This window comes from Rutidosis leptorrhynchoides, chromosome 4 (genome assembly GCF_046630445.1).
Source record: "Rutidosis leptorrhynchoides isolate AG116_Rl617_1_P2 chromosome 4, CSIRO_AGI_Rlap_v1, whole genome shotgun sequence".
Lineage (NCBI taxonomy): Eukaryota > Viridiplantae > Streptophyta > Magnoliopsida > Asterales > Asteraceae > Rutidosis > Rutidosis leptorrhynchoides.
Genome location: NC_092336.1, coordinates 504,895,137 through 504,910,486, shown reverse-complemented (window position 1 = coordinate 504,910,486; position 15,350 = coordinate 504,895,137). Strand labels below are relative to the sequence as shown.

General features: G+C 33.1%; 3 protein-coding genes and 1 long non-coding RNA gene across 4 annotated transcripts; 3 read left to right on the top strand and 1 right to left on the bottom strand.

The window, feature by feature from the left end:
* Positions 1 to 305: 305 nt before the first annotated feature.
* Positions 306 to 5,656, top strand: LOC139839556 (NAD-dependent malic enzyme 59 kDa isoform, mitochondrial-like). Its single transcript, XM_071829650.1, has 19 exons — positions 306 to 601; positions 1,366 to 1,462; positions 1,561 to 1,679; positions 1,763 to 1,930; positions 2,114 to 2,242; positions 2,383 to 2,443; positions 2,769 to 2,872; positions 2,954 to 3,037; positions 3,150 to 3,256; positions 3,348 to 3,441; positions 3,541 to 3,654; positions 3,760 to 3,825; positions 4,001 to 4,073; positions 4,162 to 4,248; positions 4,370 to 4,424; positions 4,513 to 4,584; positions 4,725 to 4,787; positions 5,034 to 5,148; positions 5,315 to 5,656. The coding sequence occupies exons 1-19, from the start codon at positions 443 to 445 to the stop codon at positions 5,384 to 5,386; spliced, it is 1,839 nt and encodes a 612-aa protein (XP_071685751.1). The 5' UTR covers positions 306 to 442; the 3' UTR covers positions 5,387 to 5,656.
* A 601-nt stretch (positions 5,657 to 6,257) lies between these two features.
* Positions 6,258 to 8,767, top strand: LOC139839558 (LIM domain-containing protein PLIM2c-like). Its single transcript, XM_071829652.1, has 7 exons — positions 6,258 to 6,281; positions 6,951 to 7,020; positions 7,339 to 7,379; positions 7,701 to 7,800; positions 7,891 to 7,916; positions 8,024 to 8,112; positions 8,403 to 8,767. Exons 1-7 carry the CDS (start codon positions 6,258 to 6,260, stop codon positions 8,644 to 8,646), a joined length of 594 nt encoding a protein of 197 aa, XP_071685753.1. The 3' UTR covers positions 8,647 to 8,767.
* A 325-nt stretch (positions 8,768 to 9,092) lies between these two features.
* On the bottom strand, positions 9,093 to 13,488 carry LOC139839557 (transcription factor MYB17-like). Its single transcript, XM_071829651.1, has 4 exons — positions 13,378 to 13,488; positions 12,962 to 13,126; positions 9,989 to 10,118; positions 9,093 to 9,900 (listed from the first exon to the last, which is right to left on the bottom strand). The coding sequence occupies exons 2-4, from the start codon at positions 13,092 to 13,094 to the stop codon at positions 9,261 to 9,263; spliced, it is 903 nt and encodes a 300-aa protein (XP_071685752.1). The 5' UTR covers positions 13,095 to 13,126; positions 13,378 to 13,488; the 3' UTR covers positions 9,093 to 9,260.
* Positions 12,874 to 13,570, top strand: LOC139839559 (uncharacterized). Its single transcript, XR_011756982.1, has 3 exons — positions 12,874 to 13,081; positions 13,202 to 13,289; positions 13,405 to 13,570. It is a non-coding gene; the product is annotated as an uncharacterized lncRNA (long non-coding RNA).
* The last annotated feature ends 1,780 nt before the right edge of the window (positions 13,571 to 15,350 follow it).

Here is a 15,350-nt window from a genome sequence, read left to right as displayed (position 1 = left end):
GTTCAAATTAAAAACTTACTATAAACACGTAAAAAAAATCTGATAGTATTTGTATTTTATTTATTTTTAGCTAAAAACCAAAGTAGACTTGTAAAACTAACGCTTTGTTGAATATGTGGCGAATCAAATCAAAAATGTGATATTCCGAAAGTACCCTTTGCCGTCAAAAGACCGCGTCGTGATTCTTCGGGCAGCTAAATCAATCATACATTTTGCCCGTAACGTAATTCTTACACATCCGTCCTCTTATTCCCCTGCCCGTAAATCTCGGTCATTCTTACTCATTCCGTTCTCAAAACTTCAACAATTTTTCAACTGAAACAACCTTCCTTCTGACGATTTCACCCAATACATACAGAATCTCTGTATCTATATGTATACACACTACTACGCAACTTACACCTTGTGAATATTTTTGATCTGTACCGTTCGATTTACTGAAATGTGGCGGAGAACGGTTGCTCGATCTGCCTCTGCGGCTGCGTTAAATCTCCGGCAATTGCGGAGGTTGTCTATCGTAGCTCCGATGACTCCGACTCCTGGTCCTTGTATTGTTCATAAACGTGGCGCTGATATCCTTCATGATCCATGGTTTAATAAGGTTAGTTACTGCGACAATCGGTCTGTGAATGTAAATACATTTAATATAATGTATATGTGTACTGGATTTAATACTATTGTTACCTGAAATATGATTTGAAGTACTGTAACGTCTAGGTTTGAATTAGTACTTTGCTAATAGTTTGTGATACGTTGAGAGCTTTAGTTTCAAGCGATTTCAGCTCTAAATAAAGTCAACTTGTGATAGCGGATTCATGTTTTCGATAATTTGTTACTTTTCAAATTTGATTTGCATTGGTAGAATGAGTTGCTAACTAGTTGAAACCTTATAACAGATTGTAGAAATATTTTTTTATAGTTATTAATTGCTTGGTGGAAGTATATAATATTTTGTATCAAGAGGTTGGACTGGTTGAGTATGAAAGTTTGGTTTAACATTATTTAAGTTGTAAATTTGTAATGGCTCTTTTGATTAGAATTTAGACAAATATGGCTTTTATTCTGTGCTGTACGTGGTTCCGTTTTAAATGGTCTATAAATGCGAATATAATGCCGTCTAGTAGAATTATTTGATATTGTATTCATGCTACAGTTGACATTATTAATAGTTATACGAGCTGTTCACAAAGACTGTTTAAGGTAAGTTAATATTTCAATAATAAGATTGTTTGTGACTAATTTGTTATTCAATTGAATTGGTTGCAATACAGGGGAAAATTACAACTGAAGCCGTTTAAATGTAAATGCTAAAATTGAGCAATTGGTTTTCATTGCGTTTTAATATTGATTGTTTCCCAAGTGCAGGATACTGGGTTTCCCATGACAGAAAGAGACCGACTTGGACTTCGTGGTCTCCTCCCTCCTCGTGTCATATCATTTGAGCAGCAATATGATCGATTTAGTGAGTTTTACCTTTTGTGCCCTGTTTTCATGCTGCTAAAATCTTACTGTTTACGATATCATGCAAGGTTTATAAACTCAGTTTGTATTATTTAACAGTGGAATCATTCCGATCGTTGGAACATAACACAGAAGGCCAGCCTCTGAGTGTTGTATCGTTGGCAAAATGGAGAATCTTAAATAGACTACATGACAGGAATGAGACATTATATTACCGAGTAAGTATTTCGTTAGATACCTTACTTGATGAAGCTGTTAAAGATCATACAATCTAAAATAAGCAGATTATGTTTTCTTGCAGGTACTTATTGATAACATTAAAGATTTTGCGCCTATAATATACACGCCAACCGTTGGGTTGGTGTGTCAAAACTATTCAGGATTGTTTAGACGTCCACGTGGAATGTACTTTAGTGCAAAAGATAAGGGAGAGATGATGTCCATGATCTACAACTGGCCAGCTAATAAGGTTTTGTTTTAGTACCAAAAGTATTTATGTTTCTTTGATTCATGAACAAATTAATCATTTTAGCTGCTTATCAGTTGTTAATTCATATTTTTTGGGCACCATAAGTTTTGACTATGATTTCCATTTATTTCAGTCTTTTTTATTTCTAAGTTAAGATGTAAACAAAATATTTTAAATTTTCAGGTTGACATGGTAGTTCTTACAGATGGCAGCCGTATTCTTGGTCTGGGTGATCTTGGAGTTCAAGGAATGGCAATTCCTATTGGGAAACTTGATATGTATGTTGCTGCTGCCGGTATCAATCCTCAAAGAGTAAGTTATCTCTATTCTATAACCGTATCTTATGTGTCATATTACTTACTCAAACACTATCTCGTGTACAATCCTACTTTAAATTAAGGTGTAAGATGATTACTCTCTATGCTTGCTCTTGCTGTTTCTCTACAATGCAGGTCCTTCCAATTATGCTTGATGTAGGAACCAACAACCAGAAGCTACTAGATAACCCCCTTTGTAAGTAAATAAGTGTACACAAACTCATGGCAATCTTTTATTGGTAAAAAATTGTCTTAGATTGAGGAAAACAGCAAAACATATGGGCAGCTTAACTGAATATTTACAAATTTTGGACTTCTTATTTATTTCCTTTCACATATATATATATATATATATATATATATATATATATATATATATATATATATATATATATATATATATATATATATATATATATATATATATATATATATATATATATATATATATATATATATATATATATATATATATATATATATATATATATATATATATAAAGTTTAAAAAACATATACAGATATAGGACTACGACAACCTAGATTGGAAGGAGAGGAGTATATATCGGTAGTGGATGAATTAATGGAAGCTCTTCATGCACGTTGGCCAAAAGCTGTTGTCCAGGTTTGTTTGTCTCTCGAGTGTTTGGAGGCTTATTTTTTTACTTTTGTATGAACACTTTTATGATTGGTCATGTTAATTTAGTTTGAAGACTTTCAATTCAAGTGGGCTTTTGAAACTCTTGAAAGATACCGTAAGAAGATCTGCATGTTCAATGATGACATACAGGTTAGAATCTGTTTATCGATCTAAAAACATTTTAATATTCGATTATACACCGCCAATTATTTGATGTTGGTTCTTTCAAGTGGGCCCACATTCATGTCTCTGTTCTTTTCAGGGAACTGCTGGTGTCGCATTGGCTGGATTACTTGGAACTGTTAGAGCACAAGGCCGTCCATTATCAGACTTCGCAAACCAAAAAGTTGTTGTTGTTGGAGCTGGCAGGTACTGCAGAAGTAATTGATTCTCTAGTAGATGGTTTGTTATTTTCAACAACCTAGAAAACTTACTTGTTCTATTGCTTTACGGCTTTCAGTGCAGGGCTTGGTGTTCTTAACATGGCCTATCAGGCAGTCGGGAGAATGGCGGGAACAGATGCAAAACCTCAGTTTTTCCTGATTGATAAAAATGTATGTTGCTGGGCTAGTTGACATTCACCTTTTTTTTGAATGCCATCAGTATATATATATTTTTTTATTTCACACCTGAGTTTTAGTAACTGGATACAGGGTTTGATCACAAGTAAGAGAGTTGGTATTGACTCAGCAGCTGCATCATTTGCCAAAGATATCAGAGAGGTTGAAAGCCTAGGACTCCATGAAGGATCTGATCTTCTTGAAGTGGTAACTTTTCATTTAAAATAATCAGAGGTTCTCTCAAATCAGACATTTTTTTCATTGCTTTTGCTATTTAATGGATACGGGGATGCAAATTTTTTATCTTTGCAGGTACAAAAGGTCAGGCCTCATGTTCTTCTCGGTTTGTCTGGAGTTGGAGGTATTTTTGATGAGCATGTGAGTGTTTATTCATTTTCCTACGTGTACAATTTTGCATGATCAAATTCATTTCAAATACAATTATACAAACACTTAATCGTATGAGGAACTCGTGAATCCAAAAGTATTAAGAAGCTTTTAGATTTTATATATTCCAGTCATCTGTGTCACTTATTGTCTTCTGTACATGCAGGTGCTTAAAGCCATGCGGAACTCCGACTCTCCTAAACCTGCTATATTCGCCATGTCAAATCCCACATTGAATGGTTTGTCTTTTTAATTCCTTTGTTCATCCTCTAAGTTAGCCACAGTTTTTCTATTTATAATTTTAATAATTTATAATTCATGACACAGCTGAATGTACTGCTGCTGATGCTTTCAAACATGCCGGTGAAAATATAGTATTTGGAAGTGGAAGCCCTTTTGAAAATGTTGACCTTGGTACTGTACTACTGCTCCATTTCAATTTCTTAGTTTTCCCATAAATTACATTTGATATCAGTTAAATTTTGGTTTTTTTTTTTTATCTACACCAATGTATAATGTTCTATTACGTGGGCAGGAAACGGGAAAGTAGGTCACGTGAATCAAGCAAACAACATGTACCTCTTCCCAGGGTCAGTGTCTTTTTGAAAATGGTGCTATAGAAATATGATCCATTATCGTCAATTTGGTATATTCATTTGAAATCTTTTTCTGACTCAGAATCGGTTTGGGATCTTTACTCTCTGGTGCTCATATTATATCCGATGGAATGTTGCAAGCCGCGTCTGAATGGTATGGTTCTTGATGTGATGTGAGCTTGTAATACTTGATAAACGCTATCGAGCTTTTCAGTTTTATATTTAAAAACTTTTCTGGACTTGGTGGAAATTGAATTTAAACAACGTCAGTTAATACAAGTTTCTTGTGTGCAGTCTTGCTTCTTATATGACAGACGAAGAAATCCAAAGGGGCAGACTGTATCCATCTATTGATAGGTAACGCCTACTCACTTTGACTATTAAGTTTATGGATCTGCAAGAAAGACAATAAGAGTTGTACCTTATTGCTATTTAAAAGCGTAGATTCAAATCGATTAATGATAGTGATCTTATTGAACAAAATTCCGTTATTTGCTTTTCATTCAAGTTAATTTTTAGAGATTAACAAACAGTCAAACATTATATTTGAAATGTGTCTACTCTGATCAGTTGATGCGTGAGACTCTTGATTAATAATTGCAGTATACGACATATTACTGCTGAAGTAGGAACAGCAGTGGTTCGAACAGCTGTTGCTGAGGGACTAGCTGAAGGACATGGTGAGGTCGGTCCGAGAGAGCTTGAACATATGTCAAAGGTATGATTTGCAATCGAAGCCTGTATACTTTGCATGATAATAATTGGTTTCATCTAAATGCAATAACTTTAAAAAGAATAATAGAGTAAAGTAAGATGGTTAATTGTAGAAAAGTACGTAGTTAAGTAGATTGTTAATTTATGCCAAAATTTGGTTTTGGGTGCAGGAAGAGACTGTTGAATATGTAACATCCAACATGTGGTATCCTATTTACAGTCCCCTTGTTCATGAAAAATAAGGCGTGTTCAGTCGTGCAGTGCAGTGCAGTGAGGTTATTCTTCTGCAGAGGGTATTATGTCTCTAGCATCATATAATTAAAATTATCATCTACAATTTAAGACATAATTTTATTGATTGCGGATTAAATTCCACGCTCTATTTCCTATACTGGTGTATCACGAAGTTATGACCTCTGTTTTTTGTAAAAGAGAACAACTGTAATGAAATGTAACTTCCATATTCGAAATTGTAACTCAAACATCTTATTGTTGGTTGAAGGTCAGTAGAGCCATGCGCCATTACTGTTAGTCTGTTACTACTGATCTTGTTGGCTTGTTATATCACATAGCACTTGTTGAGCTTGTTGGGACAAAGAAGATGTGACATGTAAGGGTAAAAAAAATTATACGTTAGTCAGCCCTAAAATTACAGTTATTAGCCGTGTCACATAGTAAGGAGTGTGACTAGAGGGTGCGCATAATGCACAATTCACCTGGTATCAGGTCTCGCGCTCGGAGGGCTTGATTACCCGAGGGTTTACCTTCTATGGGTAGCCAATGTGCTCGTTCATAGGAGGGTTTCCTCGCTTACCAAAATAAAAAATAAAAAATATATGCTTGTAATTTGTACTCCATAACTAATACATTTTTGGAATGATTATGTAGTAATAAAATGTGAGTGAAAACTACAAATATTATCTGTTTAATGGTATCAATATCCTATCGTATAAATTAAAATTCACGTTTCTGAAATAATCGTGGGAAAAATAATTGAGTTGTAAATTTTGCTTTGATTCTAGTTGTTCGTTTCTGCCCGACTTCATTGGTGTCCTTTCTTGTATTTTTTTTTTTTTTTTTTTTTTTCGATCAGAAAACATAGAAAGGATAATAATGGGGTTTGGTGGAACAATTGACAAATGTGTTAGAATTTAGGAGTTTATAACTACCTTTAGTAGTTTGATTCTTGATTAAGAATAGAAGAAACATAAAAAACTATATATGTGTTTCGGGCCAATCCAAAACGCAAAGGTAGATGAATCATACACCTAGACAGCCACTTAAAAAAAAAAAAAACCAGATTACTTGCGTTATCAAATTTTGAACACTCAACACTGGAGATGCAAGGGAGAAGGAAAAACATATTTCACATCCATCTATCAAAGTTTCACCTTTTGCTGGTTTAAAGTATCCTGAGCCCTAAACCGAAAGATAGAAATTTATATAAGAAAATAGTGTGCGACTTCCAAAATAGTTTAAATTAAGGATCTGACTATGTGTCGTTAAAACGACTAAAGTAGATGCAAGGGAGAATAAAGAAAATAGTGTGTGACTTCCAAAATAGTTTCACCTTTAGTAGTTTGATTCTTGATTAAGAATACTAATAATGAATTGTAAGAATAAAGAGATAATGGAGAGAGAGAAAGAAAGAAACACTTTGTAAGTGTGAAAAATGGTGCAAGTTTAATGCTTGCATTCATGACTATTTATAGCAAAAATATCACAAGTTTAGATAATACAATAATATTACTTTTGTGTATCAATAATTGACTATCCATTTATATATATTTATTCTATATTATAACAAAATGCAATGCTTGTGACAGAATTGTTCATTTCGTTGATTTGATGACCGTTGATAACGTCATTTATCATAATAAGACCACTCCCTACAACTAGTTATCCGTTAGTTACCCGCTCATTACCCGTAACTAACCATAGGCACGAGCTAGTTATCCGCTTTCACCATGAATTTAATGGAAGTATGAGGTTTAGTTATAGATTTGTGGGTCCCAACGACTTTTTATTGTTGGACTTAATGCTTTATTGCTTGTACGTTGTATATTAAGAGGGTTATTGTTTTAGCCATTATAGGGAGTGTTTAATTATGAGTTAGTTATAGAATATTGGTGTTGATGTGACGATGATGTGGAAGGTTAAGAGGATGAATGGTTTAGTTACGATAGGGAGTGACCTAATTGTTTCAAGTGCACCCATTGCAAAGGCACTCTTGTGGTTTGTTTCTTATATATCCCTTTCTATTTTTTATTTTTGTTGAAAGTAACTTATTCTTATTTGGAAGATTGGATTTTATGAACCAGATTCTTTATGATTAAAAACATACGCAACCACTATAAACCGAGACCTCCACATATTTTTCAAGAAAATTCAGATTCAAATCTCACTAATAATATCTTTTATTGACCATTATATGCAGAAACGGTCATCGACAATCCGTTAAAACTGTGTATATTCAGATTGTAGATTATTGACTTTAGTTTATCTATATATAGTTGTCATTTATCATTTGTTGTTGTTTATTACTGATTTTAAAAGATGAGCAACTATTCATCTATGGATGGAATTCTCTATTGCAAGACTCATTTCGAACAACTTTTCAAAGAAACGGGAAATTTCAACAAACATTTTCCTACATGTAAGTTTATTAATTATATTGTTATTATCCCAAATTAAATTTTCAAAAATTTATCACTAAAGTTCTATATATGCCTGTTATATGTTGCAGCAAAGCTAAATAGGGACAACTCAACGGTACACTACGCAAGCATACATGTCTTCTTCACAAACAAACTTTCTTTACATTTTATCATTACACAATATCTCTTTTCTTATATTCATACCTCGTCGACATGATGCAGACAATCTCACCAAACAAGTTCTCATTTTTCTTCTCGGGCACCCAAGACAAATGTCGAGTTTGTGACAAAACTGTTCATTTTGTTGAAAAGGTTGGTACTTTATTATCCAACCACAACTAATAACATGTTATGAAGGGAGATGATATATCCACATCACTTTTACTACTTCCACTTGTATGTTCTAAAATACCCTTAAATGATAACATATACAAATTTTCTGTTAAATATTATTGATGGATATTTTGGAGAAAAAGACTGAAATAATGGTGGATGAAGTAAAAATAGATGTGGATATATCATCTCCCTGTTATGAAATCAATAATGTACAGGATTGAATTCTAAAACATAGACGTAACGATTGATTTTGACAAAAAAAAAGGGTAACTATGGAAGGTGAACCGTACCACAAACGATGCTTCAGATGTGCTCACGGAGGGTGTCCATTAACGCAATCGTCTTATGCAGCCATCAATGATATCCTTTACTGCAGACACCATTTTGCTCAACTCTTTATGGAAAAAGGCAGTCTCTCTCACGTTCTCGAGGCTGTAAACCGCAAGAAAAATACAAAAGATGTTGATGCAATTAATGAAGCCAACCAGGCTGAAGAATCTGAATCTTAAACTATTTGTCACACATCTTGAGTTACTTGTTTATATCATCTGAAAGATATATGGTTTGTTGTTCTTTATCAATAGTTCATGAACGGATCGTATGAAAATATGAAAATGAAATCGAAAGTTCAAAACATTCTAAAGCTCGAGTTCCCCATGTCAAGATGAAAAAACTTTTGGACCCCGTTAGTACTTTTGAACAAACCACAGGGAACTCCGGTGTAATTTTGTCTAATAAGTAGGCAAAATTAAGTTAAGCCTACTTATTATTATAACTGTTGAAAAGGTATCATATATATGAACTTATGTATTGATCCCTCTTTAATGTAGCTAACAATACAAATTAGGAGTAATTAACTTTTTAACTATTCCTAACATAGTCTCATAGATAGAGATGTTAAATATCATACCATTAAGAAAGATAACAGAGTCATTAAGAAATACAAAATGTCTGTTAAATATCATACATAGGGACTAGGGTGCTGCACTGCTGCTGCTCAAAAGACTTCAGGTTTAGCAAGTTTAGTAAATATATATTAAATTACAACCCAATGAAGAATTCAAGGTCAAACATCCAATCTTCATTCATAGAAACTATTAAACTAACACCTAATTACCTCTAGTTAAAAATGAGCTTCTAAAAAACTCGTATCATTTTGGCCCTGGAAATCGAAAAACAATTGCAGTGCAGTATCAGATGATTCTTCAACTTCATTTGAGCTAGATGAATGTGTGAATCCAGCAAACAAGTGCACACTTTTGTGTTCGGGTTTTGATTCTGGTTCAGGTTCCGGTTCTGGATAGCTTGACGAGTGTTCAACATCTGGTTTGGGCCCCATTTCTATAGTCATCCCTGAAACTGAAGCTTGTGAAGCCGGACTAGAACAAGCAATTAGTTTTTCGCTTTTGATGTTTCTAAATGAGTTTCCAACTTCCGAATGCCAAATGCGTAGAAAATAGTCATTGTTGGTGCTTCTTTTGTTAGGTGGTAGAGGTGATGACGAGGCTAAAAGTAGCGACGACTCCATTGAGAGTCGCGCTTCGGCCTCCAGCCTGGCGCTCTCCCATTGCGCCATGTGGCGAGTTGAAGGTGAGGCTGGAGGCCGTTTTAGTGGGCCTACTAAAGAAGAGGATATAGTGGTTGGTTCATGAGTTTGCGGGTCAATGCCTATTGATAAGAGGCGTTTTCTCAAGTGAGTGTTCCATAGATTCTTGATCTCGTTATCTGTTCTTCCAGGCATTTGGGCAGCAATTGCAGCCCATCTGAAAATACAAAAGTCAAGATCAGACACCATTTTGACCCATTTCACTTGTAGCTTAACGAGCAGAGTAAACAAATTTAAAGCGGTACCGGTTGCCAAGAATGGCATGCAGCTGGATTACTAGCTTTTCTTCTTCAGGGCTGAATGGACCGCGTTTGATATCTGGCCGAAGGTAGTTTGTCCATCGAAGCCGACAACTCTTTCCGCACCGGAGTAGACCTATTACAACCATACAAATAAAGTGAGTATTTTATATTTTTTACCAAAAACATAAGCTTCAAAAAAAAAAAAAAAAAAAAAAAAAAAAAAAAAAAAAAAAAACATAAGCTTCAATAAAACAAAGGACTAAATCGAATAGAGCGAGTATATTAATATACACCATACAAATGATAGCCTTAAATGTAAAATGCTCTGTGATGCATTGATGCATCCCTAAGATGTTAAGTTCAAAATAAACACATCCTATGTACACATTGTTTTATTTTTTTTGAACTGCCAATCCTATGTATAAAATTATATTTCAACACATGTTACATATTTCTGTTTGTTGGTTGTTTGTGTTTTTAATCATAAGGATCATACCATATCCAATGTCTATTGAATAAGTTGATGAATTTTAAGAACTACATAAAAATGTTTATATTCAATCTGATAAATGAAGTGGAACATAAAGGACACTATAACAAAGGAGTACTTTTAATTGGTTTACTTGCATACAAGCATGTAATGCCAACAACTGGCATTTAACACCTTACTCCTTTATGAAAACACCATATCATGTAGAATATGCATGGTCCCACAAATTAAGTCGTCTTTGGTTGATGACACAAGGGAATATGAGTCGATGATTACTATCATCATCTTAATGCATACATGCAAATAAACAAGATGTGCAGTGGCGATTCTAGAATGCAAATTCAACGGGGTTCTGAATTTTTTTTTTCAAAACTATTTATATTTGAATGCTATTTTCGTGGTCGTTTACTTTCAAAAAACTACAAGTTCGGAAAATATATTGGGTCCGGGTGGTTAAATATAGTGGTGTCCTATACATTTTAAACGAAAAACTATAAATTCAAAAAGATATGGGGTCCTCCATTTAATTTAATAAAATTTACAAGTTATTTTCTATTAATAATTTTCGAACTAGCGGTGTCCCGTAACCCCACGGGACACTAAGTAAAGTCGCCACCGAAGATGTGTCATCAATAGGTCATTGTAAGACGGTGAAAAGAAGTGACTCTACTGTTAAGCGAAGAAAATGAAATATTATACCCGTATTAAATACAAAATACAATAATTTTATTTTGGCCGTTCTAAAAAAAAAAAAAATACAATAATTTTATATGTGTAATAATTATAAAATTAAAGCCTACTTTAAATAAGCTAGTGGGTTTAATTATCTTTTTGTCTTATACTAATTTAACGACAATCTTCATGAATGGGTGATGATATTGATATTTTCACCAATAGATGCATTAATGGATTGTAGAGTACACTTCATTAATCCATAGTTGTGATTAATTTGTCAAAAATCGCGGCTGAAATGGTCTGAGATGGATATTTTAATTTTGAAAATTTTAGAAGATAATAAATTAAATTAAAAGGAGGAATTTTTCTGCACACGAAATATTTATAAAAGGATTTTTTAAATGAATTTTTATGATATATAAAAGAAAAGTAACATTAAATCAATTGAATATTAACATATGCCCTAATTCTAACCCTAAAAATCATCCTAACCCCTTTTTTGAAATTCGCCAAAAAATTACTCGTCTAACATGATGAGGTTGTACCATCCGTTAATTCTTCATCATCATCAGCATCATCATCATCATCATCATCATCATCATCATCATCATCATCATCATTATTATTATTATTATTATTATTATTATTATTATTATTATTATTATTATTATTATTATTATTATTATTATTATTATTTACTTTAAAAGATAATGATTGCTCTGCCTACTATTGATTTATTACTCTAAATAAAAGTTATTAATGGTTTCTTCCAATTGTATTTTTTATTTTTATTTAATTTTTTATTTTTTATTTTGTTGTTGTTGTTTCTTCCAATTATATGTATAAAAGAAACCTCCAACAAATTGATGAAATCCAAATATACAAAACAAACTCAGAAAGCAAACCTCAGGGTCAACCTAAACAAAAACCAAACTAAAGGATCAAGCGAACCACCCAAGTCAAACCGAGTCTAACAAATACACCAAGAGTCAAGAGAACAAACAATTGTAATTATGATTTATTGGTTGTACCAACATTAATATTATGTTGGACACGGTCTTAAAAATGGAACACCTTCTTATTCAGAGTATTAATCACTTTACATTATGATTTTACTTTCTGGTCAAAAAGTTACTGTTTTAAACAAATTACATTTCCAAATATTCAAAAAAAATTACTATTAACCACTAGTCCACTACTGTTAAAAAGCTAGAGGAAGATGAACATAGGTTGAAAATATAGCAGTCAAACGAATTTTTATGTGTCATTTTAGTTATTTACAGGTTCGAAACTTGAACATAAATCACACTTGCTGCTTCATTTACGAGAAGAAGAGAACCAACCAAATAAATTTCAATAAAATAAAGGAGACGATTTTATTTTAAATCATTATAAGTATCTAAGAAAACAAAAGGATATGAAATACACTAATTAATTTTGTCATTTGAATCAGATTATTACCTTCTAAATATATTGAAACTTCAAAAACTCAAAAAGTTAATCCTTAACTATTTATAAGCTTATCAACTTCATACTATAAACCTTTCGAAGCGAATAAGTTTAACAACTTCATAAACTGTAAAAAGCAGTACTATTTTTTGTATAAGAAGGAAAAAAAAAAAAACAACACAATATACTTAGGAAAAGAAAGTCATTTTCAACCGAAGATAAAGAGACTGCTTCCAAAAGAATCTTCGGCCAGTACTTCAATAAGCCGATAAGATTGATAAATAAGCTTAACAAGTGAAACACATAAGATTTGTGTACAAATAGATCGACGAACAAGAAAATGGAAGTGTAGAGGTACGTACCGGCGAGTTTAGGTAGAGAACGCCAGCTACCATGACCATTTTTGTTGATGTAATCAACTAAAAGTTGATCTTCTTCTTGTGTCCATGGACCTCTTTTTAGTCCTGTTTTCTCACAGCAAGGTGCTCTTCCCATTTTTTCTTTATGAATCAAAACTTTAAACTAGACTAGATGGAGCATCATGTATCTATTAATTTCATAATATTAATTGTATAAATATAATGTATGTATCATGATTTCAGCAATAATTATAGAGAGAGAGTTTGAGGCTCATTAATGTCAAAAGAAATATGGAGAAAAGACATGTCAATCCAAGAATCAAAAATTCAGGTACGTAAATAAGCAGCGAGTTACATGCCGACACTACTATTTTGCATTTATTGCTACTATACTGTATTTACTATACATGTATACATACCTTAGCCGAAGGTCCTTTCGTATGCAGGAGGGTAGAGAAGGCGTCACGAGGCAAAGGAATGACGGTCTATATCATACTTTCCAATACTCAACGCATTTGGAATTAGGTGTTGTTGTCGGCGGTGGATTCATTAATTTTTTTCGACGGGTGTAAAATGTTAGAAATGTTAAAAAACAAAAAATATGGGCAAAATGTCGTCTTTTAACTCGTAAATACACTAAACATCGAACTTTAACATATAAATATACTGCAAAAAATTTTGGTCATCGGGGGCGACCGACAACGGTTGCCTTTTCATATGTACACCCCTGTGTTAGCCAATATTTATTAGCTCATGTTTTGTATGTGTTGGGCTTACTCTTTTAGCATTTCTTGATGGCTTACCTCATACATCATAATCATCAGGGTCGTCTCAATAAATCAAATGCCCTAGACAAAAATAAAAATGGGCTCACATATACGCTAATTTTTTTTTACTATGCATAAAAAAATAATACTTCAATTTATCTATTTATTTACTTACATTGTATTTAACTATTATAATGATACCGCAACCCGCATGCGCATGATATGCGTGTGCATGCAAGCACTAGTGTGCGTACACGTATGTTCTATATGCGGTATGCGGTATGCGGTAGCGTATTGAATACCTTTGTTACCGGAATGACGGTTACTTGGTTGTCAAGTCTGAATATCTTTTTCATAATTACACCCGAGATTCGGGGGAGTTTGTTATGGAAAAGATTATGATCTTGGATGATTCTAGAATCAGGGATTGCCTATATATACTAACCCTAATTGTCATTCTAGGACACATCACGTTACGTAATCATCACATCTTACGTAACATTAATCATCTCTCGTCTTCTAGGGTTAACAGGTTAGTTCTCTTACGACTGTTGCCTACAACCTTACTTACGGCCCTTCGATCGACGGTCGTCATCAAAGGTGGACTTAATCACTTAGCCACCCCGCCGACATCATCATGTCGGCCAGGGTTATTCACGGTAGTCGGACCGGAGAGCTAAGTTCTAAGATCCTTAAACCTCTTTAAACGTATTAAGCATGCATATTGACCTTTTGGAAAATATAGGCATGATCAAGTGGTGCTTTCATTGAAAGCCGAATTAATTCAAGACATATTTAATTATTATTTTTTTCCTTTTAAAGTTTTGAGTTATAAGGCTCATTATTCACAAATTTTTTGAATTTTTTGTTTCTTTAATAGAATCATGACTTCCGGGAAATCATCGGAATGTACTCAAACGGATAACCAGAACACGCCGTCTGTTAATCACGAGACGCAGTGTGATGACCCGGAAATTTTCGAATAAATTTAAACTTTAATCTTTATATTATTCCGACACGATAAGCAAAGTTTGTTAAGTTGAATCTCAAGAATTTTAAACTATGTTCATACATTCATTTAACTGCGACCAAATTCCAATGATTCACGAACCATTATATGAACGGACATGATTATATATGTATATGTGTATATATTATAACTTGAAAACGTTAACAAAGTATTAGGCGTATAATACTTTACACGAACGTATTTGTTTCGATATAGGTTTAATATAATTATCAACGGAATTAAAAGATAATATCAAATGATTGATTTATCAGATACATTGTATGATCGTGAGTCTCTATTGAGAGGTCCACTTTGATTTATGAAACCTTTCCTTTTTAACGATATTCGGAATAAATGGTAAAGTGACCTACAAGTAAGAACAAATATGTCAATTAACGATTACTGGACAAAGGTTAGTAGAGATTAACTTTCAACACAATGATTGTCTCGTGTCTCTTGATAAAGTTAACTATTTAGTTTTCTTAATATTGAAAACGTTTTACGACATAGATGAAACCTTTTAAAGAATGATTTTGAATATAACTAATTCTGGAAAACTAAATTATATTTATTCGATTTAGTTCAAATATATGAAAGCATTCTTCGAAATAATAGA